The sequence below is a fragment of the Neoarius graeffei genome, chromosome 16 (assembly GCF_027579695.1).
Source record: "Neoarius graeffei isolate fNeoGra1 chromosome 16, fNeoGra1.pri, whole genome shotgun sequence".
NCBI classification, from domain to species: domain Eukaryota; kingdom Metazoa; phylum Chordata; class Actinopteri; order Siluriformes; family Ariidae; genus Neoarius; species Neoarius graeffei.
Genome location: NC_083584.1, coordinates 5,526,022 through 5,552,754, shown reverse-complemented (window position 1 = coordinate 5,552,754; position 26,733 = coordinate 5,526,022). Strand labels below are relative to the sequence as shown.

Sequence of the window (26,733 nt, the reverse complement as noted above, 5' to 3'; positions counted from 1 at the left end):
TATACAGTCAACACCACCATGTTCACTATTTTAATATTACATTTAGTAATCGTCAAGAATGCTTTTATAAAAATATTTTCTATGTAAAAGTTTTGATTCATCGAGTTCACGACCCTCAAAAGATTCGAATCTTTTACTCATTCAAGAATCACTTCAATAATACAGCAGTAACATTTAGCATAATTAGTAGCCATGAGAAATTATTCTATACATTAATAGGTGAGTGATCCGATTTAGTTCATTGCACTAAATTGGTTTGACTTAGTAAATTATAAAATTATTCTAATCATAAAAATGATACTGATACCTTTAACAAACGTCTGGAATAAGTTGGTTTGTAATTATATAATAAAAAATATTATTTTAATAATGATAGCCAATGAGTTCATTACACACCGATTCATTTAAATAGAGAAAAACTCGTTTTTAATAAACCACATTCAGGATCCTGTTAATAAAATGGTTTTAGAATATTTCTAGTGTTTTAAATAAGTTATTAGCGGTAGTGTTGGAGAAATATTTCATTAATACATTAATAATTTTAACCTTAATAAATGAAAAAAAAAATCTCTACATAAAAATCATTGCTTTTTTAAATTGCTTTATAGCATATATCAGAATGAATTGTTCTTTTAAAAATTAATACATTCAAAATTTTAATGTCAGAGTATTAATTAGTTTGCTATACAATAATAATTAAATAAAAGTCATCCATACAGAAGATAAGGGATGAAGTAATTGTGTGAGAGAGAGATTAAACATTTACACCATTTAAACTCACAGCTTCAAACTTTAGCATTTAATCATGATATAAATTACCAATAATAAAAAAGTGCAAGAAAAAAAATACAAAAATAAAATCTGATAGAATGTTTCTCACAAGTACATGTATTAATTTTATTAATATTTATTATAATTACCATTTTGTTTTGTGTTATAGATCCTGCTGAAACATTTCTCTAAAAGCTGTGCGTGAGAGACAGAGAGAAGTATTTAATAGCAATGCGTTCTCTTCATACTCGATGTGTTTTAACCTGTAAGGCAGTAGAACACAGTGACTGACGCAGTTTCCATGTGTGTGTGGAAAATCCCAGAAGCCACACAGGATTTATAAGCCAACAGTTTCAGCACAAGCAGGACAATGACTCAGCTTTTTATACACAAAACTGTATTTAATTTTAACTTGTACACAAGTATTTACAATTTCTAACTAAAACAGAGGGAAAAAAAACTAAAAAGGAGAAGGGTTTCAGTTCGGAGCAGGAAAAGCTGGTGGGTTGGAGCTCATCGGGCATCAAACACGACCACTGAAACCCAGAGTTAAGGAATATAAACACACACACACACACACACACACGCCTTTCCATAAATGTTAAACATCTTACAGAAAATTACCAATTCAAGTTTTTTTTTCTTTTTTGATGTTTGTGCTAATCAGAGCCATGTAGGTGGAGCTAGAAACAGTGCAGCTCACTGATTGGTCAATCACAATCGTCCCGATTAACATCTGACTTTAGCAGTTGATGTTTATAATCTCATTTTTTAAGCAGGATGTATAACTTTAGACTGTAATAAAGTTAAGTTTGTAATGTCTTTATTTACCCACAGCGTTATTTTGTTGTTGGATATTAGTGTGATGTTTACACCCTCTTTATTTACCCTGTAGGAACTGAAGGAAAAATTGCACTCAAGTTTCAGGCTTCGTATTCACACAAACTGCACGTTCCAAAAAGATTGTCATCTAAGGAGAAACGCGACACATTTCAGATTTATTTACCATCTTCATTCAGGCCAAATCCTAAGGAAAAAAAAAAAAAAGTTTCCTGTTCACTTCACACACTCACACCAATATACTCATTTCTCTCTTACTGAGTCGCGACCACAGAAAAGCCTCTGAACGTTGATTTTTTTTTGGTTATACTTTTAAAACAAGAAAAAATATGTCTGCACACTTAGATCCTTTTATTCATATAATTGCCAAGCTTTCGGTCAGAGACCTTCCTCAGGGCACAAACAGATGGAGCATACAACAAACTAATCAATTAAGATTCATTAAGGTGCTCAGTCACACCTACACAGATGAGTTGTAGTCCAAGTGTGGGAGTTGTAGTTTTTCTGTTCTGCCTGGTTTCATATTTCCTCTACCCAAGGTAGCTGGCATTTAATATGTGATGATCCTTCACTCCAGGGTAAATTTAAGGACCCCCCCTGTTGTTTGTTTCCAGACGGGGTCCCAACCTCAGGAATAAGCTTGTCAAAGCATGTATAAGATCTGCTCCTGCTCAAACACTCTTAGCACCCCTGAGGGATGGTAACTACCCCTGTGGTAACTGTGCCCAATGTAACAGTACACATAGGACTCATACTTTTAAACACCCCAGGTCTGGTAAAAGTTACAATGTGAAGGGTTTTATTACATGCAATATAAAGAATGTTGTTTATTTGTTAAGATGTCCCTGTGATAAGGTCTATGTGGGAAAAACTACACGTAGCTTAAAACAAAGGATCAGCGAACATAAGAGTTCGATTAGACGGGCTGATCTTAATTACCCTGTGGCTTGTCACTTTGTAGAGTGTGCCCACCCTGTTTCTTCCCTACGGTTTCAGGGTATTGAGCAAGTTAAATTGTCAAGGGGTGGGAACATTGATAAAGTGCTATGTCAAAGGGAATTGTTTTGGATCCATACATTAGATGCCCTACAACCCAAAGGGTTAAATGTAGATTTTGACATGAGTGTTATGTTATGATTGGAGGTATACCATTTGTTAAGTCTTGAAACTGCAGTTTATGAAGTTCTTGCTGATGTTTATGCAGTTATCTTGAACTTACACTTGCTTGTGTGTGTGTACTCAAGTTTGTATGTAAAAAGTTGTATTTTATTGGTGCATTTGGGGTCAATTTAATGCCAGCTACCTTGGGTAGAGGAAATATGAAACCAGGAAGAACAGAAAAACTACAACTCCCACACTTGGACTACAACTCATCTGTGCAGGTGTGACTGAGCACCTTAATGAATCTTAATTGATTAGTTTGTTGTATGTTCCATCTGTTTGTGCCCTGAGGAAGGTCTCTGACCGAAAGCTTGGCAATTATATGAATAAAAGGATCTAAGTGTGCAGACATTTTTTCTTGTTTTAACAGTCTTTTGGTTTTGTTTTGCACCTTTTCATCGTGAGTGCAGTGTGATTCGTTTAAATGTAGTTTTGGTTATACTTTAAAATCGTTTGACAAAAGCCTGTACTTGACATTCTTTGCTTTCACCAAATATTAAAAGTATCGACTAGCCTGGGCCCGCCCATCCTAAGCGTGATGCAACACGAGGGCCTGTTGCGAGCTTAGTCTGGCCAGGCAAGCTATCTACAGCTCTTCCAAGCTCCCGAAAAATCGGGAGCCAATCAACTTTGAGCATCTCCAACGGCCCTGGGTAGAGGCGCGTTCAAGGCACTGACATAGTACAACCCTGATTCCAAAAAAGTTGGGACAAAGTACAAATTCTAAATAAAAACGGAATGCAATAACTTACAAATCTCAAAAACTGATATTGTATTCACAATAGAACCTAAACAACATATCAAATGTCAAAAGTGAGACATTTTGAAATTTCATGCCAAATACTGGCTCGTTTGAAATTTCATGACAGCAACACATCTCAAAAAAGTTGGGACAGGGGCAATAAGAGGCTGGAAAAGTTAAAGGTACAAAAAGAATCTCTGTGCGTAAGGGTCAAGGCCGGAAAACCATACTGGGTGCCCGTGATCTTCGGGCCCTTAGACGGCACTGCATCACATACAGGCATGCTTCTGTATTGGAAATCACAAAATGGGCTCAGGAATATTTCCAGAGAACATTATCTGTGAACACAATTCACCGTGCCATCCGCCGTTGCCAGCTAAAACTCTATAGTTCAAAGAAGAAGCCGTATCTAAACATGATCCAGAAGCGCAGATGTCTTCTCTGGGCCAAGGCTCATTTAAAATGGACTGTGGCAAAGTGGAAAACTGTTCTGTGGTCAGACGAATCAAAATTTGAAGTTCTTTATGGAAATCAGGGACGCCGTGTCATTCGGACTAAAGAGGAGAAGGACGACCCAAGTTGTTATCAGCGCTCAGTTCAGAAGCCTGCATCTCTGATGGTATGGGGTTGCATTAGTGCGTGTGGCATGGGCAGCTTACACATCTGGAAAGACACCATCAATGCTGAAAGGTATATCCAGGTTCTAGAGCAACATATGCTCCCATCCAGACGACGTCTCTTTCAGGGAAGACCTTGCATTTTCCAACATGACAATGCCAAACCACATACTGCATCAATTACAGCATCATGGCTGTGTAGAAGAAGGGTCCGGGTACTGAACTGGCCAGCCTGCAGTCCAGATCTTTCACCCATAGAAAACATTTGGCGCATCATAAAACGGAAGATACCACAAAAAAGACCTAAGACAGTTGAGCAACTAGAATCCTACATTAGACAAGAATGGGTTAACATTCCTATCCCTAAACTTGAGCAACTTGTCTCCTCAGTCCCCAGACGTTTACAGACTGTTGTAAAGAGAAAAGGGGATGTCTCACAGTGGGAAACATGGCCTTGTCCCAACTTTTTTGAGATGTGTTGTTGTCATGAAATTTAAAATCACCTAATTTTTCTCTTTAAATGACACATTTTCTCAGTTTAAACATTTGATATGTCATCTATGTTCTATTCTGAATAAAATATGGAATTTTGAAACTTCCACATCATTGCATTCCGTTTTTATTTACAATTTGTGCTTTGTCCCAACTTTTTTGGAATCGGGGTTGTAGAACTGCGACCGGAAGCCATAGATTGTTTACAGAATCTATGCCGGAAGCGCTTCATTCACTAGAAACATTACGAACATGGAGCAAGTTCTCACTGAAAACGGAGCAAAGAGCAGCCCTGGAGGTATTTATTGAAAGGAAGGACGTTTTCGCCTTGCTCCCGACCGGCTTCGGTAAGAGTTTAATCTACCAGTTAGCCCCGTCGCGTCACATATGTCAGAGGAAAGAGTGATGTGATTGGTTTAAGCTTCGTCACAGCCTTTTCTGGCTTCGACCAGTAGCAAACTGAGGCATTTCAGGGAGGCGGGTCAACCGCGCACTTTGGGAAACGGTTGGGCTTAATATCTTTGCCAGACCAAATGCTCGCAGAGCTTTGAAGTCGCGTTAGCCAGACTAAGTATCGGCACCCAGATCCTGTTTGTTTTGCTCCTTGTGTTCATTTTTTTTATCTTCTGAATTTTCAGCAGTATCTAAATAATCACTAATCTCCACCCACATCAACAACAACTCCTACTTTCACATGTGATTGGGACACACACACCTGGGGCTCATTCAATCTGAAAACAGCGTGCACTCTTTCACTACGGTTTCTGTGCTGAACGTCACGTTTCCTCAAACCGGTGTGAAACGTTAAGTAACAAGCTTTGAGTTTGTTTTCTCACTTGATGGGCGTGGCAGAGGTGTTACCCAATCAGCAGTGACGTGTATAAACCCTCCTGTGTTAAAGACAGCGCACACAACGGATCCCGCCAACATCTTCTACAACAACTGAACATGTTCGAAGACAAGGTAGTCGTAAATATCAGACAGTAAAGGTTTTTTTTACTAGAATAAGACACAGGGCTTTGAAAAGTCTTCAAAAGGACACCATTAATTATATTCTCAGCTGCCAGAATTGTAACCACATGGTGTGAAACACACCATCGTTTCTGTTTAAATGGACATTTTGCTACAGTTTGTTTGGCTTTTTTTCAGGGCTGAACGTAGCCCTGGATCAGCGCTGCATTCCGGAAGAAATCAGTTCAGATCTGAAAGAAAGACAGAAAGGCCCAGGATGATGTTGAGTAATAAAGGATACGTCTCTTCGTCCTCTTCTTGTACATGATTCTGTAGCCGCACTCTCTGCAGCGGATCGGGTCTCGGGCCTTGATCTCATTTTCTGTGTGACACTCTGGGGGGGGGAAGAAGATTAAAACTACATCTGTTAAATCTCTAAAAACAAGCACATGATTGTGTTATTTCCAATGTTCATAAACATTTCGAGCCAACTACATCAGATAACCCGGGGATTAAATGCAGCACAATGTGGATAAAGTGCAGGAGGTCTGAAATGTGATTATTTAAGTATCTCTGGGATTTTAGTGCAAATCTCTTATATTTTTGTATTTTCCCCCTGGACCATGCGTAAAAACACTTGGAAAGATTACAAGAGTATTTTCTATAAATAAACAGAGCAGTCAGAATAACTCCAGGTGATACACGTACATCCTGGTCAAGATTGTATGGTATGGAGGACTCTCATCGATGTCACGGATTTTTGTTTTTGACGCAGCATCTGCCATGTTGCCGGGCAAACAAAGAAACAGCCACAACAGTTAATAATGAAAATCGAGACGAGTGCAGTCAGTACAATCGCTCTGAAACAAACACTTAATTTTATACCAGCAGACTGCATTACATCCAAAAGCTGAAACATACAGGCATCACAGATCCATATAATTTACCCACAAATTAAATTTTATTTATTTATTTTGCACACTGCTCTCTCTCTCTGTCTGTATGCATGCACGTGCAGCTTAAATGCAGGGGAAGAATGTGACAAAAATAAAGGCTTCTTCTTCTTAGTTTACCCACAAATGTATTTATTCCATTTGAAGCATTCGGCAAACCAGCTACCGGATTCGAGACACTACGACATCCTGAACTATTTAGTATTTGGAATTTCTAAATTACACCAGAGATGCGAAAGGCAGACAAAAGTACAGATGCCAACCGATATTTCAAGGCAGGTTTCTTGACGGAATGTTATGGTAAATCCCTGATAAAGAAAAATACCTTATTATGACAAAGGTAAACTCAAATGTGGACTTCTGACAGTAATAAGCCAGGGCCGAGATCTAGCAATATTTTATGGAGGTTAGCCGAGTCTATGTTATCAGTACATAAACATGCTGCCAGTCAAGCCAAGCATTAGGTCTAATAAAATAAAATCCCATCCAAAACCCACATTCATATCTATACTTTAAATGTTACACTGAGCTTTCACACCAACCTGATATAAAATGTTCTCCACACACACAGGAATGTTTTTCTTTCTGTTTAACTGCAGCCCACCATTTTTCTCGTCTTTCTGGATTCACCAGGAAACGGTGAAAAGTTAAACTAAGCTCATCTCCACGTCTGTTATTCCATCCAAAAGCCCTACAGGTCTTCAGCATCGTTCTTTTAGATGGAACTTCTGCAATTTTATCTGGGGCTGTTTACTGAATTTGGCTTACGATCACTCGCATACACTTATGCTGGTTGTCAAACACAAAGCTCACCAGGCAACATGGCCACGTAGATAAACCCCCAGTTGTGATGATGTCACACGCAAGTCCTCCATACTGAGCATTTGAGCTTTTTTTTTTTTTAAAGGAGAAAGACACTCAAGGAAGTGCCTGCCCTTTCCTCTCGAAACCAAAACATTTAAAAAGCACGATGATAATATCTAGACAAGGTTGTACGTGTGTTTTTTTTCCGGACACAGCTACTCTACAAACAAAAAAAATCAGTGTGTAAATAAAGTCAGACTGCAAACAAACCCCAGAGATCCTCCAGTAATAAATCACCTTCCACTGGGAAAACTAATCCCGTCCAAATAGGGTTATCCTCAAATACAATTAGACTCGTTATCTGACATCACACACAGATCTCTAAGTCATGATCGAATGTAAATGAAGTGTTTCTACAATCTGTACAGATGCGCGAGTTAATATTAATCCATATATATATATAAATTCTATAATGTGGTCTAAATTATAGAGGCTTCACGACTGTGTGTCTGATGTGGTAGTCTGCAGTACGGGGGCTCCACAGGGTACAGTGCTCTCTCCTTTCCTCTTTACATATTGGACTTCAGCTACAACACAGACAGCTGCCACCTCCAGAAGTTCTCAGGCAATACAGCCATCGTTGAACGTGTGTCAGAGGGGGACGATCTGGAGTACAGACAGGTCATCACCAACTTTGTCGCCTGGTGCGAACTGAACCACCTGCACATCAACGCCAGCAAGACAAAGGAGGTGGTGATCGATTTCAGAAGGACGGTTCCTCAAATTGCACCAGTGAACATCCAGGGTTTGGACACCGAGATCGTGGAGGAGTACAAATACCTGGGTGTTCACCTCAACAACAAACTGGACTGGACAAACAACACAGATGTCCTGTACAAGAAGGGCCAAAGTCGTCTCCACCTGTTGAGAAGACTGAGGTCTTTTGGTGTGTGCAGGACACTGCTTAGGACTTTTTATGACTCTGTGGTAGCAGCAGCGATTTTCTACGCTGTGGAAGTTCAGAGAGGGACAGGAAGAAACTTAATAAACTGGTCAGAAGGGCTGGCTCAGTCTTGGACTGTCCTCTGGACTCCATTGAGGTGGTGGGTGAGAGGAGGATCTTAGCCAAGCTGACCTCAATCATGGAGAACCCCTCTCACCCCCTACATGAGGCTGTGGGGCTTTAAGCAGCTCGTTTAGTCGTAGACTGCTACGCCCACGCTGTAAGAAGGAGAGATACCGCAGGTCATCCATACCTGCTGCTGGCAGACTGTAGAACACCCACAACTTGTAACGTAGCAACAATAACCTGTTTGTCGTTATATTTGCACTACTTCACCACTACTACCTCTGCCATTTCTCATCGATGCAATTATTATGTGCAATAATATAGGCCCTAAACTATTTTTATACATACTTATATATACATACTTTATACATTATACAGAGTCTACCTGTAATGTGCAATTTTTCTATACTTTTTCATGGTAGATAATGCAAATAGCCCTCTGTATTTAATCCTTCGTATGTCTAATTTTTATTTCAGTTTTATTTTGTTATCTGTTTGACATTTTCTTGCTACTGTAACACGTGAATTTCCCTGATGTGGGATCAATAAAGTGAATCTGATCTAATCTAATCTAATCTAAATAACTTCACCTCCACAGATGTAGATCATGGGCTGCTGTTTAGGAGGCTGCATGTCCTTCTGAGAATCCATTTCTGGAAAGCAAAATAAGACACGATAGATAGATAGATAGATAGATAGATAGATAGATAGATAGATATTAAATAGTCTAGCTAGTTAACTAGCAACCTAGTTATCACATTAGCTAGCAAGCGCGTATGAACCGTCAAAAAAAGCATACAGAAGTATCAATTAAACTTGGCATTTATTAAAAAACTTACTTTATAATTCTAAACTATCGAAATAATAAACACCAAATTCGACAGCTAGCTTACCAGCAACAAACGTGCGCTGTTGTTGAGACGCGATTGCGCATGCGCGCTATTGAACCAGATGGCGCTGCGCATGCGCGCTATTGAACCAACGTTCTACACAGCTTAAACGGAACGTGCTGCGCATGCGCACTATTGAAACAGAACGTTCTACACATGCGCTCTGTTCAATGCGAACTCTCGCCAACAAAACATTCTGCGCCTGCGCCCTGCTCAGACAACTTCCTGGTCGATCAAAGATGACGTTTTGGCTTCAGGTGTAGTTTTGGGTTTTTCTTTCCGTCATAAAAACAAATAAAATAAAGTGCGACACTTTCTGAATCGTAGGTTTCTAAAATTAAACAGATTAACACATGAAATGATTGTATATAATTTGTTTTGTTTTCAGTTGTCGCTTGTGTCCTGCGAGAAAAGCAACAGGAAGTGAAGAAGCTTTCCGCGTTATGATCTGAAGCGAAGCAGCGTTTCAGGTGACACATTAAAATATCAACTTTATATGCTTTATGGTTTTGTTTAAATTCGCACAGTGTCTGTGTGTTCGTGTAAATCGTTTATAAACTGTGAATCCGCTGTAGCTTAATGGAACAGTGAGTTAGCAGGTTGGATGTTTCACTTTCTGTTCATGAGAATTATTATAAAAACTAATAAACATCAGCCGTATCGTGTGTGTGTGTGTGTGTGTGTGTGTGTGTGTAGTTTTAAATAAAATGGACTCCTGTTTACTTCCTCTAAAGCACTGTGTCATGTTTGAGTGCTGTATGTTGTCATTTCTAATATTTCAACTCTGCTGTTTTGTGTGAAGTTAGTTTACACTGTGAGATAATGATGTGTTGTTGTGGACTGGCTGGGCCCCACACACCGCCTCTGTTTGCCTCTTTAAGGCGTGATGTTATCAGAGCAGCTCTGAACTGTACACCTGTGTTATAAATACTTTATTCCGTCATTATTAGTGATTTAAAACGTTTGTACACCAGAGACAGAATTATAATGAGTATTAAGACAGTGTGTGCTGTGTGTATATCAAACTGACAGAACACGTTTCCTCAAAGGTTACCATTTTGTAGAAAATGAAATGATCAGAAGCACATCAGGAACTGAGAAGAAGATTCAGCAAAGGTTTTTTAATTGTGTTTTCAGTAGGATTATACATTAGTGAAACGGAGCGACTCGATCCAGTCTCCTTTGCTCAGATGTTTGAAATCAGTTTTAGTAATACAGTGAGTTGATCACCTGCACTTTTAAAGAAATTATTTCACCACAACATTTACAACCCCGATTCCAAAAAAGTTGGGACAAAGTACAAATTGAAAATAAAAACGGAATGCAATGATGTGGAAGTTTCAAAATTCCATATTTTATTCAGAATAGAACATAGATGACATATCAAATGTTTAAACTGAGAAAATGTATCATTTAAAGAGAAAAATTAGGTGATTTTTAAATTTCATGACAACACCACATCTCAAAAAAGTTGGGACAAGGCCATGTTTCCCACTGTGAGACATCCCCTTTTCTCTTTACAACAGTCTGTAAACGTCTGGGGACTGAGGAGACAAGTTGCTCAAGTTTAGGGATAGGAATGTTAACCCATTCTTGTCTAATGTAGGATTCTAGTTGCTCAACTGTCTTAGGTCTTTTTTGTCGTATCTTCCGTTTTATGATGCGCCAAATGTTTTCTATGGGTGAAAGATCTGGACTGCAGGCTGGCCAGTTCAGTACCCGGACCCTTCTTCTACGCAGCCATGATGCTGTAATTGATGCAGTATGTGGTTTGGCATTGTCATGTTGGAAAATGCAAGGTCTTCCCTGAAAGAGACGTCATCTGGATGGGAGCATATGTTGCTCTAGAACCTGGATATACCTTTCAGCATTGATGGGGTCTTTCCAGATGTGTAAGCTGCCCATGCCACACGCACTAATGCAACCCCATACCATCAGAGATGCAGGCTTCTGAACTGAGCGCTGATAACAACTTGGGTCGTCCTTCTCCTCTTTAGTCGGAATGACACGGCGTCCCTGATTTCCATAAAGAACTTCACATTTTGATTCGTCTGACCACAGAACAGTTTTCCACTTTGCCACAGTCCATTTTAAATGAGCCTTGGCCCAGAGAAGACATCTGCGCTTGTGGATCATGTTTAGATACGGCTTCTTCTTTGAACTATAGAGTTTTAGCTGGCAACGGCGGATGGCACGGTGAATTGTGTTCACAGATAATGTTCTCTGGAAAAATTCTTGAGCCCATTTTGTGATTTCCAATACAGAAGCATGCCTGTATGTGATGCAGTGCCGTCTAAGGGCCCAAAGATCACGGGCACCCAGTATGGTTTTCCGGCCTTGACCCTTACGCACAGAGATTCTTCCAGATTCTCTGAATCTTTTGATGATATTATGCACTGTAGATGATGATATGTTCAAACTCTCTGCAATTTTACACTGTCGAACTCCTTTCTGATATTGCTCCACTATTTGTCGGCGCAGAATTAGGGGGATTGGTGATCCTCTTCCCATCTTTACTTCTGAGAGCTGCTGCCACTCCAAGATGCTCTTTTTATACCCAGTCATGTTAATGACCTATTGCCAATTGACCAAATGAGTTGCAATTTGGTCCTCCAGCTGTTCCTTTTTTGTACCTTTAACTTTTCCAGCCTCTTATTGCCCCTGTCCCAACTTTTTTGAGATGTGTTGCTGTCATGAAATTTCAAATGAGCCAATATTTGGCATGAAATTTCAAAATGCCTGCAACCCTGTAGAACAGGATAAAGCGGCTACAGATAATGAGATGAGAGATGAGATTTCAAAATGTCTCACTTTTGACATTTGATATGTTGTCTATGTTCTATTGCGAATACAATATCAGTTTTTGAGATTTGTAAATTATTGCATTCCGTTTTTATTTACAATTTGTAAATAAAATTTGTCCCAACTTTTTTGGAATTGGGGTTGTAGTTGTCCATGACTTATTAGATACGTCCTGATCCTCCTTGATATTGGATGAAGATACTTTTTTTTCACAGAAATATTCCAACCAGTTTTGTTTAGAAGAGATTTGGATCACAGTCTAAAATAATTTCCCCGCTGCTGTGTTTCCTCTCTGATGATCAGGATGGAGGATGAAAGCCTGGAAGATCGCAGTGTGGAGGTCCTTCAGATCTCCAGTGCTGTGGACGATGACTTGCTGTGGCTCTACTTTGAAAACAGGAGGAGGTCTGGAGGAGGAAACCTCATCTCTCTGAACAGGACAGGAGACACAGCCTTACTGGTGTTTGAAAGTGCCGAGGGTGAGACACAAAATGTATCTCAGTGTTTTATTATGTTCATTGTGTACTTTACAAACAGAGCACTAGATGTGAGGTGTGTGTGTGTGTGTGTGTGTTGACTAGCTGCAACGAGAGTCGTGCAGAAGAGCTCCCATACTCTCAGTGATGCCACACTGATTGTACGCAAACAACCCCCGAAGGATCATGGGAAACTGGTGCTGCGTGGACTCTCTCTTGGCACCAGCCGCGACATGCTGGATCTTTACGTGGAGAATCTGACCGGGATCGATTCGGATAATTACACCCTGTACCTGTCTCCGGGGAAAGACCTGGTCCTCATTCACCTCCACCAGCCTGCAGGAGAAGGTCAGTAAACAGAAACTTGCTGTAACACACACTGACGATGCGTTTGAGCACAATTAAACATCATCTCACACTTGATTTATTTATTTTTTACAGATTTTGAGAAGATGTGCAGTAAAGTTTCCAAGCGAGCGCTGGACGGAGCGAGGCTCACTCTGGAGCAGGTGGAGTGCACAGACACCATCATGGTGGGAAACCTGCCCCCCACCTTGACCGATGATCTGCTCACGCTGTACTTCGAGAACAGCCGCAGTGGAGGAGGAGACGTGACGGCCATGAGCAGGATCTCTCCACAGCTCGCTAAAGTCTCCTTTAAAGATGTAGAGTGTAAGTTCACCTGAACGCAACGATACAACACACAGCGTTTAACCTCATACAGTGTAGAGCTGGGTCAGTACCATACACCACACAGGCCACACCCACCATCCACAGGCCACACCTGCCACACAGACACACACACAGGCCACACCCACCATATACAGGCCACACCTGCCACACAGACACACACACACAGGCCACACCCACCAGCCCTACCAACACACGGGCCACGCACCCACCCACAGACCACAGCCCCCACCCACAGGCCACACCCAACACACACCTGCCACCCACAGGTCACACCCACCACCCACAGGCCACACCTGGCACGAAGGCCAACCCACTACACACAGGCTACACCCACTATAAACTGGTCTTGTCCACTTCACTTCCTTCACTGAAACTGATGGAGATGCCACACCCACTAAACACAAGTACTTGGCCACGCCCATTAGAACAGTCTCAGATCAGTGTAATCAGTGCTTCACCTGCTGTTTGAGAGTTTTATTTCTTTTCTATCCAGTGTTTTATTATAATATTTGTTGAATTTGAACATTATATCACCTTTTTTGTTATTTTTGGTTAAACAGCTGTAGACCGCGTACTTCAGAAGTCACACAAACTGGACGAGACGGACTTGGTTGTGAAACCTTATTATTCTTTCTTGCACTCGGAGGAAGGAGCGTCTCGGACGAGTTTACAGAACGGGACGGATCAGGGCGGAGATGATCAGGTTGGCGCTGTATCACCTCTGACTGACCCACACTCTGATCTCTACAGCAGCACATCGTCACCGGCCCACAGTCAGGAAGCCGTCAGCCCAAAACCTGACCTCCAGATGACTCTGAAATCTGCAAAAGTTTCCAAAGACACCTCGGAGGACATTCAGCCTGCACCGAAACACCAGCCCTGTGTCTGCCATGTCCCCGTCCCCGACTCCACCAAACGCGAGCTTGTCGCTCTCTCTGACCTTCCCGACAAGCTGGAAAAGGCTCACCCTGGTTACGAGGTCAGAGTCACGCAAAGCGGCGTCGAGGTGAAAGGCCCCGCCCAAGACGAAGCTGAGAAACTGAAGAGCAAGCTGCTGGAGTTCCTGAGCGGCGTGTTGCAGGTTCACGTCCCCGTCAGTGCTCTGAAAGCTGACTTCTTCCAGAGACAGGACATCAGGGACAAGCTGACAGGCAAGCTGAAGGACCAGGGGCTGCCCTCCACCTACACGGTGACGGGGGGTGTGCTGATTGTAAGCTCCGCCTCCACACAGATGGTGAACCAGGCATGTGAGGTAATAAAGGGCGCGGTCAGCGAGTCCGTTGTGCCTGTGCAGCCTGAGTTCGAGTACATGCTCTACTCTGAGGAGTGGAGGAGCTTCCTCCTGAGTCAGGACACGTGCAGCGCCGAAGCCTCGCCCGAGGGGAACGCCATCTCCGTTGTGACGCTGAAGGACATGGAGCAGGAGGTGAAGGAGAACATCGTTCGGTTCCTCAGCACACCCATTCAGAAGGAGATCGTGATCAGCATGCAGCCCGCCATGCTCACTTACATCCAGCTGCACAATCAGCAGCTGCTCATGGACATGGCTGAGGTCATCATCTTCCCCCTGGACACCGGAGACGGGCTGAGTGTGAGGCATCCGCTTCATTTTCACAACTTTAAAAAAAAAATTAGCAGTACAGCGTTATAAAAAAACAACCACCTTAAAATATAGAAATAAAATAAGTATGCATAGATATTTCATGTAAATATATTAAAGTTTTCATTTGATAAGATTTTGTTTTTATTATATAATTATTAAATTGTGCATTAAATGCCACTTATTTTAATTCGTTTTTGAAAAATATATACATGTTATTTCCCAGCTGGGAGGTCTGTATGGTGAAATACCGTGACCGAGGTGTTGAAAGTACTGAGCGAGGCCCTCTGGGCCGAGGTCAGTATTCAAGGCCGAGGTCACGGTATTTCACCATACGGACCGACCTTAAGCTGGTAAATAATATATTTATTTTTTCTTTACCAAATTCTAACAGAAAACGAGAGCGCCCGAAAGGGAAAACTGAGCCGAGCCGCCATTTTGAATCCTCATTCATGGCTGTAATGCAAATGGCTTCCTCCTCGGTATACAAGTGCACTTCCATGGCAGGAAAAACACTACACTTTGCCGCCTATGTAGTCCCCTATTTATACAAATAGGAGTCATTCAGGATTCAGCCATGTTTTTGCTCGCCGTTAGCAACAGTTAGAGGTTTTTAGCTTTCTCCTGAAATGTTTTCTTTTATTTCTTCTTCCTCAGGGTAGTAAAACTCGCTTTCGCTGTGAACACTGTCGTTATCGCTATCCATGCTGTAAAATTTATGCTATTCTCCTGAGAAATGCTGGCAAACATTTATAAGATTTTTGACAATCTTATAAATAAATCTTATAAAAAAAAAGATAAATGTTGACAAAAATTCTACTATGTTTGTTGTTGTTGTGAACGAGCGAGTCGCCAGAGGTCCGTAACCGGGGTCCGTACCATAGGATACGGACCTGCTCACCAGCCAATCAGAGCGCAGGATTTGGACCGCAAAAAAAAAAAATATTTTTAATAAAAAGACAAAACCATAAATGCATAAAAATAAAAAGTTATTTTATATTTATCAGTATATTTTCAATTAATACATTTTTTTTTCTTGATCAGTTCTTTGGTATAAGGATATAAAAATAATAATAATAAAAATAATGATGATAAAACAATAAAATATAAATATCCAGAAATTTAAAATGTATTATATTTACCAAGACTTGTCCAGGGTGAACCCCGCCTCTCGCCCAGAGTCAGCTGGGATGGGCTCCAGCTCACCCGCAACCCTGCACAGGGTAAGTGGCTACGGATAATGGATGGATGGATGGATGGATATATTTACCAATATTCTAATAAATCACATTTTAAATAATTTATTTGATTTTTATTATGCATTCATTTATTTAATCTTTTTCTAAAATTAAGCAATTGATCAATACATTTTAATTTAATCATCAGTAACCTCAGGTCATGTGTTCGTAAAGATCTATAAAACTATGAGGTAAAAAATATAAAATGTGAATATATGAATTGTTTGTGTGTGTAATGTGTATGTATGTGTGTGTATATATATATATATATATATATATATATATATATATATATATATATATATATATACATACACAAGACTATTCATTTATTTATTTATTAGGATGGATTTATTTGCATTTATTACAGAAAATTTAATAATTTGTGTGGATGACGCTGAGGTGTGATGTGATTTTTTTGGGACTGTTGATGGACAGGTCCAGGGAAACCCCACGGCGTGTCAGACAGCGGCTGAGGTTTTAACCGGCGTGGTTTCCTCCACCTACACCAAGATCATCACGGTGACTCAGCCGGGCATCGCTCGCTTCCTGTTGCACGACCCTGAGGGGAAGAGCATCCTGGGAGAGATGACCGCCAAGTTCCAGGTCTACATCAATCTGGAGAGGGTGCACTGGGAGCCCCTGGAGGACCAGGTAACGATGAAGAGCGTACGATCAGACAAACTGTCACATTCTCACACATATATATGAATGATATGAAATTTATCTTCTCATGTTGAAAAAGTCGCATTTTTCATACGAAATACTTCGCGGATCTGAGTGAAATATTTAAATAATATTGTCTGGCTTTTTTTCGTGGTCTATCAGATATATGCCATTCAGCGAGCATGATACTGATAGACCACGAAAAAAAGCCAGAAAATATTTATTATTATTATTATTATTATTATTATACATACACATTCCTTTCGGGTGTTCAACGCGTCTTTCAAAATTCTCTCAAAATCTTCCGTACTTAACGAAGCAAACCTGGCGGCCATGTTTGTTTACAAATTGTCCCAGTTGCTCGCTAGTGCTGAAGTTTTACATCTCCGACGTGTGACGTCATGTTGTCTTGACAACCGTGCAATATCATAAACCATATTCAACGCTCATTCTCCATTGGGTAGAGTGACGTAATACACGTAGGATAAGCGATATGCTAACAATATTGCATGCTATCAAACCAAATGAATGAAACCCGCTAGAAGGGAATAGAACATGTTTTTATTCCGTTGAAAAAGTGTCCTGGATGGATAATAATTCCCGATATTTCACTCCGATGACGCACTCCCAGTGTTTTCCCGCTGCGTTGTCAAAATAGTGAACCGATTCAAAATTAAAATTGTTTTGATTAACTTGTGTGTGTATTTATTTATTTTTTATTTTTATTTTTTTGTGTGAATGTAGCCATATAATATAAAGAACATTTACACAGTGGTGCAAAGATATGAAGTTTATCTTCTCGTGTTGAAAATATTTTCACTCGTTCACTTCAGTCACTCGTGATATTTACATTCACCACTCGGAGATAAACTTCAGATCTTCACACCACCGTGTCGTCTCATTTACATATTTATATACTGTAAACATAAACATTAATCATGAAATCTGTCACCTTTATTTTCGGTAAAAGTGTCTTTGTCTAATTTTGAGTTGTATATAAAGTAATGAATAATTAAAATATTTGACTCTTTTTTTTTTTTTTAAATGTTTTAATTTAATCTGGGTTTAATTAAAGACTCTTAGAAACTCTAACAGGAGCAAAGAGTGATAAAAAGCCAAAAATAAACCGTTCCTCTGTGTTTGTGTATTAAATCTACACATCTGAATCCTGTTTTGTATTTTTTTTTTTAAGGACATCTTTGCACTGGCGTGGAAAATGACGTCGAATCAGAACTTTGCGAGGAGCTCCTCCGCTCTGAAGGCTAGCGCACGGGCGGGGCCTGATAAAGACACCTCAGGTTCCTGTTGTAATTTTCTCTTCTGTTCTCATGATTGGAAAGAGTTAAAGAGCACTAACTGGATTCACGTGCTGCATGTTCTCCTTCTCAGCTCGTATAGAAGAGGCGAAGATGATTTTGTCGTTGCTGGAGAGTGATCCCTCTCACACAGCGGGGGAGGAGCTGGAGGAGGAAGTGGATCTGTACTCGGACCAACAGGTAGATCCAGGAGTGGGGTTCGCTGTAGAACGATGATAAATCCCGATAAACTACACGGAATATAAATCCACCTCCAAATCATGGGTTTGCTCTGAGACCTGTTTCTGTGGTTATGAGAGAAACAGTGAGTGTAAATGTGCGAGGGGACGGTGACAGGAACCTGGACAAGAGATAAGATAATGGGACGTGTTCGAGATAAGATGAGGTATTTCTAGATAATGAGGTAGTGATATATATCTATTTTTTTAAGATAAAGATTTATTTTATTTTAAACCTGATGAGATTTCACAGACAGTGAGGCAGTGACATGTTTTCTGGATAATGTGATGGTGAGAAGGCGTCTAGAGAATTAAAAAATTTTTCTAGATCCTTAAGTGATAATTTTGTTTTCCTGCAGTTATAGTTTGTAAATCTTTCATAAGTCACCTGTCTGTAATTCATATCATGAGACAATGACATGAGAGATTTTCTAGATAATGAGAAGGAATTTTCTCGAGAGTTGGATATTTCTAGGTAATGAGGAGATATTTTCTAGATAAAGAGAGAAATTGATGTTTTATGGCTGGAGATCATGAGGCATTTCCTGATAATAGAATATTTCCTCATTAATGAAATAATAAGGAATTTTCTAGACAGACATTTCTAGGTAATGAGATAATGATCTATTCTCGAAGTATTGAGAGATTTTTGAGTTATTATTCTCTCTACATCATCCAATGCCTCAGGGTCCTAAAGGCAGCATGTTGTGGTTTTTTTTGTTTTGTTTTGTTTTTTAAGCTGGAAACCCAGGAATCGAATAAAGCTGAAAGTCTGCAGGGGGACCTCGTCAATCTGGATGAAGACGCTTGTCTATCTCTGGCCATCCAGCTGTCTATGGAGGTGAACCAGAACCCGGGAAAGGAGGAGGAGGAAGAGGAGCTGCAGAAAGTCCTCCAGCTCTCCAAAGACGAGGCGGCATCGGTGGACGAGAGCAAGATGCTGGTGAAAGCGGTGGCCTCCTCTCTGCAGGATGCCATCAGGGCAGCGAATACGGCGCAGATTGAGGTGTTTGCAGCTTACACACATGACCTGGTGCGTGTGGACATCGCTCTGGGGAAGAAGGTGGGCCTGAGGCAGTGCGAGGAGAAACTGCAGCACAAGAGCTTCAGGAAGCTGTCGGCCTTCCACCGCTGCTGCTTGGACCTCATCAAGAGGAAGCATGGCGTAGAGATCCAGGTCCAGGGCACCACAGCCGTCGTCTCGGGGTTTAAGGATTACGTCTCCGGAGCGCTTCCCGATCTGAACGAGCTGCTGGAGAAAGCGGCCGGAGGCACCACGGATGCAGAGATCCTGAAGACCGTGCAGTGGGTGTGGCACGACAGGGAGCACTCAGCGGTGACGGCGTACTCGCCCGAGGCCACGGTGTTCATCGAAAACGCCTGGAGGATGAAACGGGACAAGCTCGACATCCTGTTAGACCATCAGCCGTATACTATAGATTTCACAAAGATGCAGGAGTTCAGCGTGTCATCCGGACGATCCGTGCCCATTTCACGCAAACTCGTCAGCTCCGTCGACCTGTACTCCGATTACCAAGGTCAGGATTAGAGCTAGGAATGTTCACACTGCTTCTTTACATGTTCATGCTCAGTAAAACTTAAATATATAATACAGCTTCCAGCAGGGACCATGCGGAGGGGTCCGGGCAGGGACCATGCGGAGGGGTCCGGGCAGGGACCATGGGGAGGGGTCCGGGCAGGGACCATGGGGAGGGGTCCGGGCAGGGACCATGGGGAGGGGTCCGGGCAGGGACCATGGGGAGGGACCATAGGCAGGGGTTCTATTCGCTATCTATTGCCCAATGGCAGCTAAGGGTTCCCCCCCCCCCCCCCCCCCCCACACACACACAATGTGAAACCCCTCTGAGATAGAATCTTAAAAAAAGAAATTAACCATATTTTAGATTGATTGGACAAATAGTCGCAGGGAGAGCGCACCCTAGTGGCACACCAGTGTCAAACTTAATGATTTTTCCAGTTAAAAGAAAAAGAAGTCCTACTGACAAGCAAGTATCGAATTTGGGAAAATTGGTCGGCTATGTCAAAATTTTATACCTTTATATCCATATTAAAGTTGATACCAATACACACAACTGCTATAAAGACATAGCTGTACTTCCTGCTTGGTATCTTCGTGATCAGACACAGGCGCCGTTTACACATACCCGGGTATTTTTAAAAACGCAGACCTTTGCCTTTGTTTGTGCCTTTCGTTTATACACAAACGGAGTTTTTTCCTCTGAAAACGATTCTTTCTAAAAACCCCGGCAAAAGTGGAGATTTTTTTGAAAACTCCGTTTTGCGTTTGTGTGTAAAGAGACCAAAACGGAGTTTTAGGCAATCTTCGCGCCACAAAAGAGCGACCATTGTACATACGACAAGCATGGAAACACTCAGAGTAGCAGCATTTCTGTTATTAAGAGCTATATTCGCCTGTTTGCTTTTGAGAATAAAGCTCATAAAGCTCATTGACCAGCAGAGACGCATTAGGGCTCGGAGGGCAGCAATTGCGGAGCTTCTGGTGACCAGACGAGCCCGACCGTACCACCACCAGCGTCGGCGATTTTGGGTTCGACCTGGACGGACTGCTATCTGGTGGGAGAATGGCGTTGTCGTCCTGGAGGAATGGCAGGAAAATTTCAGAATGTCGCAATCCTCACTCCTGTCACTCGCAGAGTTGGTACGTCCGTACATACAGGGTGAGCGTACTCACACGCGCTTCTGTCGGAGGTTCTCGATGAGGCTTCTCATTGGCTTGTGTGGAATTGTCATTCTTCTAACACTGCCACCGAGTTTAACAGCTCTTGACAGCATATTTATGCGGATCAATATAAACGTAATTTTTTTAAAAAACGCAGCTGTGTGCACAAAGTTATTTTGGAAAACGGAGTTTAGAAAATATGCGTTTTTAAAAATACCCGGGTATGTGTAAACAGCGCCACAGTACCACGTTACAGCTGAACACCTTGGAGCAGGTTTAGTCTGAAGATCATCTGATCGTAAGCAGCGGGGGAAAAAAGGTTTTACACTCTATATGTCGTATAAATTAGCTCAAACTATAAGTGGGTGGAGCTTAATATATATATATATATATATATATATATATATATATATATATATATATATATATATAATTTTTTTTTTTTTAACCTTGTTAATAAAAAGAAAAGACAAAAGTAGAAATTGTGTTTGTCTGTGCTCGTCCTGGTGCAGGAGTTAGTAAAAAAAAAAAAGCTGTGCTGTAGCGCCCCCTTGAAGTCTCGTCTCATCTCATTATCTGTAGCCGCTTTATCCTGTTCTACAGGGTCGCAGGCGAGCTGGAGCCTATCCCAGCTGACTACGGGCGAAAGGCGGGGTTCACCCTGGACAAGTCGCCAGGTCATCACAGGGCTGACACATAGACACAGACAACCATTCACACTCACATTCACACCTACGCTCAATTTAGAGTCACCAGTTAACCTAACCTGCATGTCTTTGGACTGTGGGGGAAACCGGAGCACCCGGAGGAAACCCACGCGGACACGGGGAGAACATGCAAACTCCACACAGAAAGGCCCTCGCCGGCCACGGGGCTCGAACCCGGACCTTCTTGCTGTGAGGCGACAGTGCTAACCACTACACCACCATGCTGCCCCCCCTTGAAGTCAATCTTAGTAAAGAACCCCGTTAATTATTTTCCTGTTCATGAATAAACCGCCCTGATGTGAGTGAAGAAAGAACCGCCTCCGAGCACAAACACCACATCAAACCGGTTCAGTGTTTGTCAGAAATAAACAAATTGACCTGAATAGCAGTGAAACGCTCCTGAAAGGTGAAATCAGACGCATCATCACATCATGTGACTATCAGAATAAATAAATAAATACATAACCCGCTTAAGGAAATGAATGAAACATGAGAATGTATAATTGTTCTAGAGGTAAAGATATAAACACCGTATACAAGACAACAGAGAACAGAAACCACGTTTACTCCACATTCTCTCAGCCAGATGTTTATCACCTCACCCGGGACGGAGTCCACCAGGGGGCGAGGTATTGTTTTCGGTCGGGTTTCTTTGTTTTTGTTAACGATATTACAGGAAAACAGCTGGATCAATCTTCATGAAACTTTCAGGATAGATGGGCGTTGGTCTCAGATAGAACCTTCAACATTTTGAGAGTTATCTGGTCAAGGTTAGCAAAAAGGTCAAATCGTTTTTTTGCGATATCTTCCTTCATATTCATTCAGGTGTGTTGTGATTGGCTGAGAGCAGTACAGTGTGCAAACGAGAATCAGAATCAGAACCATGTTTATTTGGCCATGTTCACACACAAGGTCAAAATCAAGGTCACCAAAAAGGTGAAAATCGTTTTTCGCGATATCTTCCTTCATATTCATCATAAGTGCTGCCGGGCGAGGTTTGTTTTGCCTGGCAACACTTGTTTTATCACTGAAATGCTGTGTTTTGAATGAATCCTGTGAGTCAGTTGAAGGAATGTAAGAGATCTTTTTTTTTTTTCATCTTCCAGATGATTACAGTTTGCTGTCGGACGTGCCAGACGCCGTGAGACTTGAGCAAGACTCCGAGGAATATAATGAAGTTGTTGCGGAATTCTTCAACAGTCTTTCTGATCAGAACAAAGTCCAGATCGTTAAGGTGAGCCACGTCACTCTGTGGTCATGTAGAAAGCTTGATTTGCAAATGTCACTGTTACTATAGAAACGATAACGTATCAGAACGAGTGTGTTAATGTAAATAAACCTGTGACGTGGAGCTGCACGACGGTCCGAGCTGCTGTTCTGGTGTGAGTGAAGGTAACGGTTTCCTGTCCTGTGTAAACCCTCGTGCAGGTGGAGAAGCTGATGAACCGGCTGCTGTTCAGTCAGTACCAGCTGAAGAAGGCCGATATGGAGCAGAAGATTCGAGGCAATGTGGAGCACACGCTTTACCACGGCACCAGTGAGAGAAGCGTCAAGGAGATCTGCATCCACGGCTTCAACAGGAGCTTCTGCGGCAAAAACGGTAACTCCTGAGATTATTACCATACAGTCACCTGCACAGAGTCCACGCCCCGCTCTTCTTGAGTAAGCGTGTCCGAGACGGGGGTTTATATCAATTTATAAATAAATCTGAAAAATAATCAGGGATTGAACATACAGAATGAAGAAGGAACTGGTGTTTAATGTTGAAATAAGTCTCACAGGAGTCTCGTGTGTGATCAGTATGAACAGAGCGAAGTGGACTGATCACATTAATCACTGAACTAAATGACTTCCACACTCGTGATTCAGCAGCACGGAGAATAGCACTTGATCCAGCACATCCACGCCTCTTTAGTTCGCTATGATGAGTTGAAAATTCTTCATTAAAATCAAACATTATTGGGGGCGTCATGGCTCAGGTGGCTAAGGCGCCGTACCATAAATCCGGGGACCCGGGTTCGATTCCGACCCGAGGTTATTTCCCGATCCCTCCCTGTCTCTCTCTCTCCCACTCATTTCCTGTCCTGTCTCTACACTGTCCTATCTAATAAAGGTGAAAAAAGCCCAAAAAAAAAAAAAAACATTATTAGAAGAAGAAAAGTGACTCAAGTGAGTCTTACAAAAAAAACTAAAACAGTAAATTATAAATATATGTAATCGGTTTGTTGAAAAGCAGTTTAATATTAAAGCTCATCTTTCATAACCAGTCCATGCCGTCCCAGACGTCCATTTGGCCAACTGCATCGCAAATCCACGTTAATTCCCGGTTTAATAGATCTGGAGCCTCGGATCCGGAGACCCGCTGATCGAGTGAAGTTGAAGGACACTCAGCCAAACACTCATTTCAAGGTCTTTCTTCTCACTTAGTTTTAAAGAAAGCTCTGTTAGAAAACGCTGGGTTTCTCTCCCACTTCCTCCAGACGGTGTAAAAACCAAAGAGCTGAATGAGTCCGCTTCAATTTCAATGATGCATTGGTTATAATGGTGGTGTTTCTCGTTTTTGTTGAAAGTAAAGGCAGATTGCACAGTAGTTTCTGGTTTAGGTGGTTCTTTGGGAAAGGATTGAAGAGCCTTACACTGAAGAATGCATGTTGCCTCCTTTGCCAGAACCCATGAGCACTTATGTCCAAACAGGAGTTGGTGCTGAAGGTGAGGTTCCACGTGAAACTCCCTTTTGTTCAATCGGAAGTTTTCTGAAGCGAGAGGAAGTGTCGTTAGCCTACTGGACACCCCTTTCATCATACTCAGATCGTCTCCACGTAGCAGCTCTTTTGTCATTTTTTGACGGAGTTGTTGTAAAACTTCACTGTTTCTGTCAGTCCTTGACTTCACCATCTTTTTCTTGGTAATAATTAATTGATCAGGATCCACAGGCCCTGGCGACTTGTCCAGGGTGTACCCCGCCTTCCGCCCGTAGTCAGCTGGGATAGGCTCCAGCTTGCCTGCGACCCTGTAGAACAGGATAAAGCGGCTACAGATAATGAGGTGAGATGATGTTATTCATTAATTAATGACTGACAGTGGCGCCGGACCTCGTATCGCTCTTGAGACGTCCCTGAGACACGCCTCTGGAGTTCCAGTTTCACTGAACGTGTCCAGTATTTAACATGGTGTTGATCGCTGTTCATACACACTACATAGGGCACTTCTACAGAGGGAGTTAGGATTGAGACACATATTCACTTTACAGTGAAAGCATCACCATTAAAATCTTTTTTTTTTTTCTCTCCACACAGCCACGGCGTTTGGACAGGGTGTGTACTTTGCTGTGAAGTCCTCGTACTCGTTCTCCGACACCTACTCCCCCCCCAACGCTGACGGACACAAGTTCATCTTCGTAGCCAGAGTCCTGACAGGAGAGTTCACCCAGGGGAAGCACGACATGAAAGCGGCGCCGCTCAGAGAGGGCTCGGGCTCGGACATCCCGATGCGCTACCACAGCGTCGTGGACAATGTCAAGGAGCCCAGTCTCTTCGTCATCTTCAACGACACGCAGGCGTACCCTCAATACATCATCACCTGCCGGAAGGATCCCGAGTGACGCGTACACGCCTCCTTCTTAACGTCTCATCGGTGTTATTTACGCTTCTGATCATGCTGATATATAAATCTGACTTTTAACCTCTTACACACAGTTTCACACCAGTTTTATTGATCAGTGGCCACTAAAGACTGTTCTGTCTGTGAAAAATACAAATAAATGGATTAAGTCAAATCAACTTTATTGTCAAATATGCTATACATGCTCGACATACAGCACAGATGAAATTTCAGTCCTCTCTGACCCACGGTGCAAACAGGCAATGCAATAAATAAAAATAGAATAATTGAAATAAACAGTATAAACACTCTAGATAAGAACTAGACATAGACTAAACACTCAGACAAACAATATAAACAGTATAAATAAACAGTATAAACACTAGATAAGAACTAGACGTAGACTAAGCACTATTACTAGTGCATCTCAAAAAATTAGAATATTGTGAAAAAGTTCAATATTTTCCATCAGTTATTTAAGAAAGTGAAAATGTTATATATTATAGACTCATTACACATAAACTAAAATGTTTCAAGCATTTTTCGATTTTAATTTTAATCAGTATGGCATACAGTACAAAAACATTAAAAACCCATCTCAAAATATTAGAATATTTCATTTCGAGTTTGAGTAAAACAGTATGAACACAGCGTATCTCTCGGTCTAGTTCAGTACACACAACCACAATCATGGGGAAGACTGCTGACTCGACTGTTGTCCAGAAGATGATCACTGATGCCCTCCACAAGGAGGGTAAGCCACAAAAGGTCATTGCTGAAAAGGGTGGCTGGAAAAGGTGCACAAGCAACAGGGATGGCCGCAGTCTTGAGAGGATTGTCAATAAAAGTTGATTCAAGAACTTGGGAGAGCTTCACAAGGAGTGGACTGAGGCTGGTGTCAGTGTATCAAGACCCATCACGAACAGACATCTTCAAGAAAGGGGATACAACTTTCGCATTCCTAATATCAAGCTACTCCTGAGCCAGAGACAATGTCAGAAGTGTCTTATCTGGGCTAAGGAGAGAAAGAAATGGACTGTTGCTCAGTGGTCCAAAGTCCTCTTTTCAGATGAAAGTACATTTTGCATTTAATTTGGAAATCACGGTTCTAGAGTCTGGAGGAAGAGTGGACAGGCACAGAATCCAAGGTGTTTGAAGCCCAGTGTGAAGTTTCCACAGTCTGTGATGATTTGGGGTGCCATGTCATCTGCTGGTGTTGGTCCACTGTATTTTACCAAGTCCAAAGTCAACACAGCCGTCTGCCAGGAGATTTTAGAGCACTTCATGCTTCCATCTGCTGATGAGCTTTTTGGAGATGCTGATTTCCTTTTCCAGCAGGACTTAGCACCTACCCACAGTGCCAAAACTACTACCAAATGGTTTGCTGACCATGATATTACTGTGTTTGATAGAGAATCTATGGGGT

At 41.7% G+C, this 26,733-nt stretch overlaps 2 protein-coding genes across 2 annotated transcripts; one reads left to right on the top strand and one right to left on the bottom strand.

Moving 5' to 3' along the window:
• Positions 1 to 1,151: 1,151 nt before the first annotated feature.
• On the bottom strand, positions 1,152 to 9,372 carry polr2k (RNA polymerase II, I and III subunit K). The gene is made up of 4 exons (XM_060942393.1): positions 9,294 to 9,372; positions 8,991 to 9,053; positions 5,876 to 5,968; positions 1,152 to 1,307 (listed from the first exon to the last, which is right to left on the bottom strand). The coding sequence occupies exons 2-4, from the start codon at positions 9,049 to 9,051 to the stop codon at positions 1,285 to 1,287; spliced, it is 177 nt and encodes a 58-aa protein (XP_060798376.1). The 5' UTR covers positions 9,052 to 9,053; positions 9,294 to 9,372; the 3' UTR covers positions 1,152 to 1,284.
• Positions 9,373 to 9,477: 105 nt separating this feature from the next.
• On the top strand, positions 9,478 to 25,482 carry parp10 (poly(ADP-ribose) polymerase family member 10). The gene is made up of 13 exons (XM_060942392.1): positions 9,478 to 9,547; positions 9,679 to 9,760; positions 12,396 to 12,571; positions 12,674 to 12,916; positions 13,010 to 13,240; positions 13,822 to 14,852; positions 16,538 to 16,753; positions 17,958 to 18,063; positions 18,155 to 18,261; positions 19,039 to 19,837; positions 22,814 to 22,941; positions 23,136 to 23,307; positions 25,004 to 25,482. The coding sequence occupies exons 3-13, from the start codon at positions 12,397 to 12,399 to the stop codon at positions 25,306 to 25,308; spliced, it is 3,513 nt and encodes a 1,170-aa protein (XP_060798375.1). The 5' UTR covers positions 9,478 to 9,547; positions 9,679 to 9,760; position 12,396; the 3' UTR covers positions 25,309 to 25,482.
• The last annotated feature ends 1,251 nt before the right edge of the window (positions 25,483 to 26,733 follow it).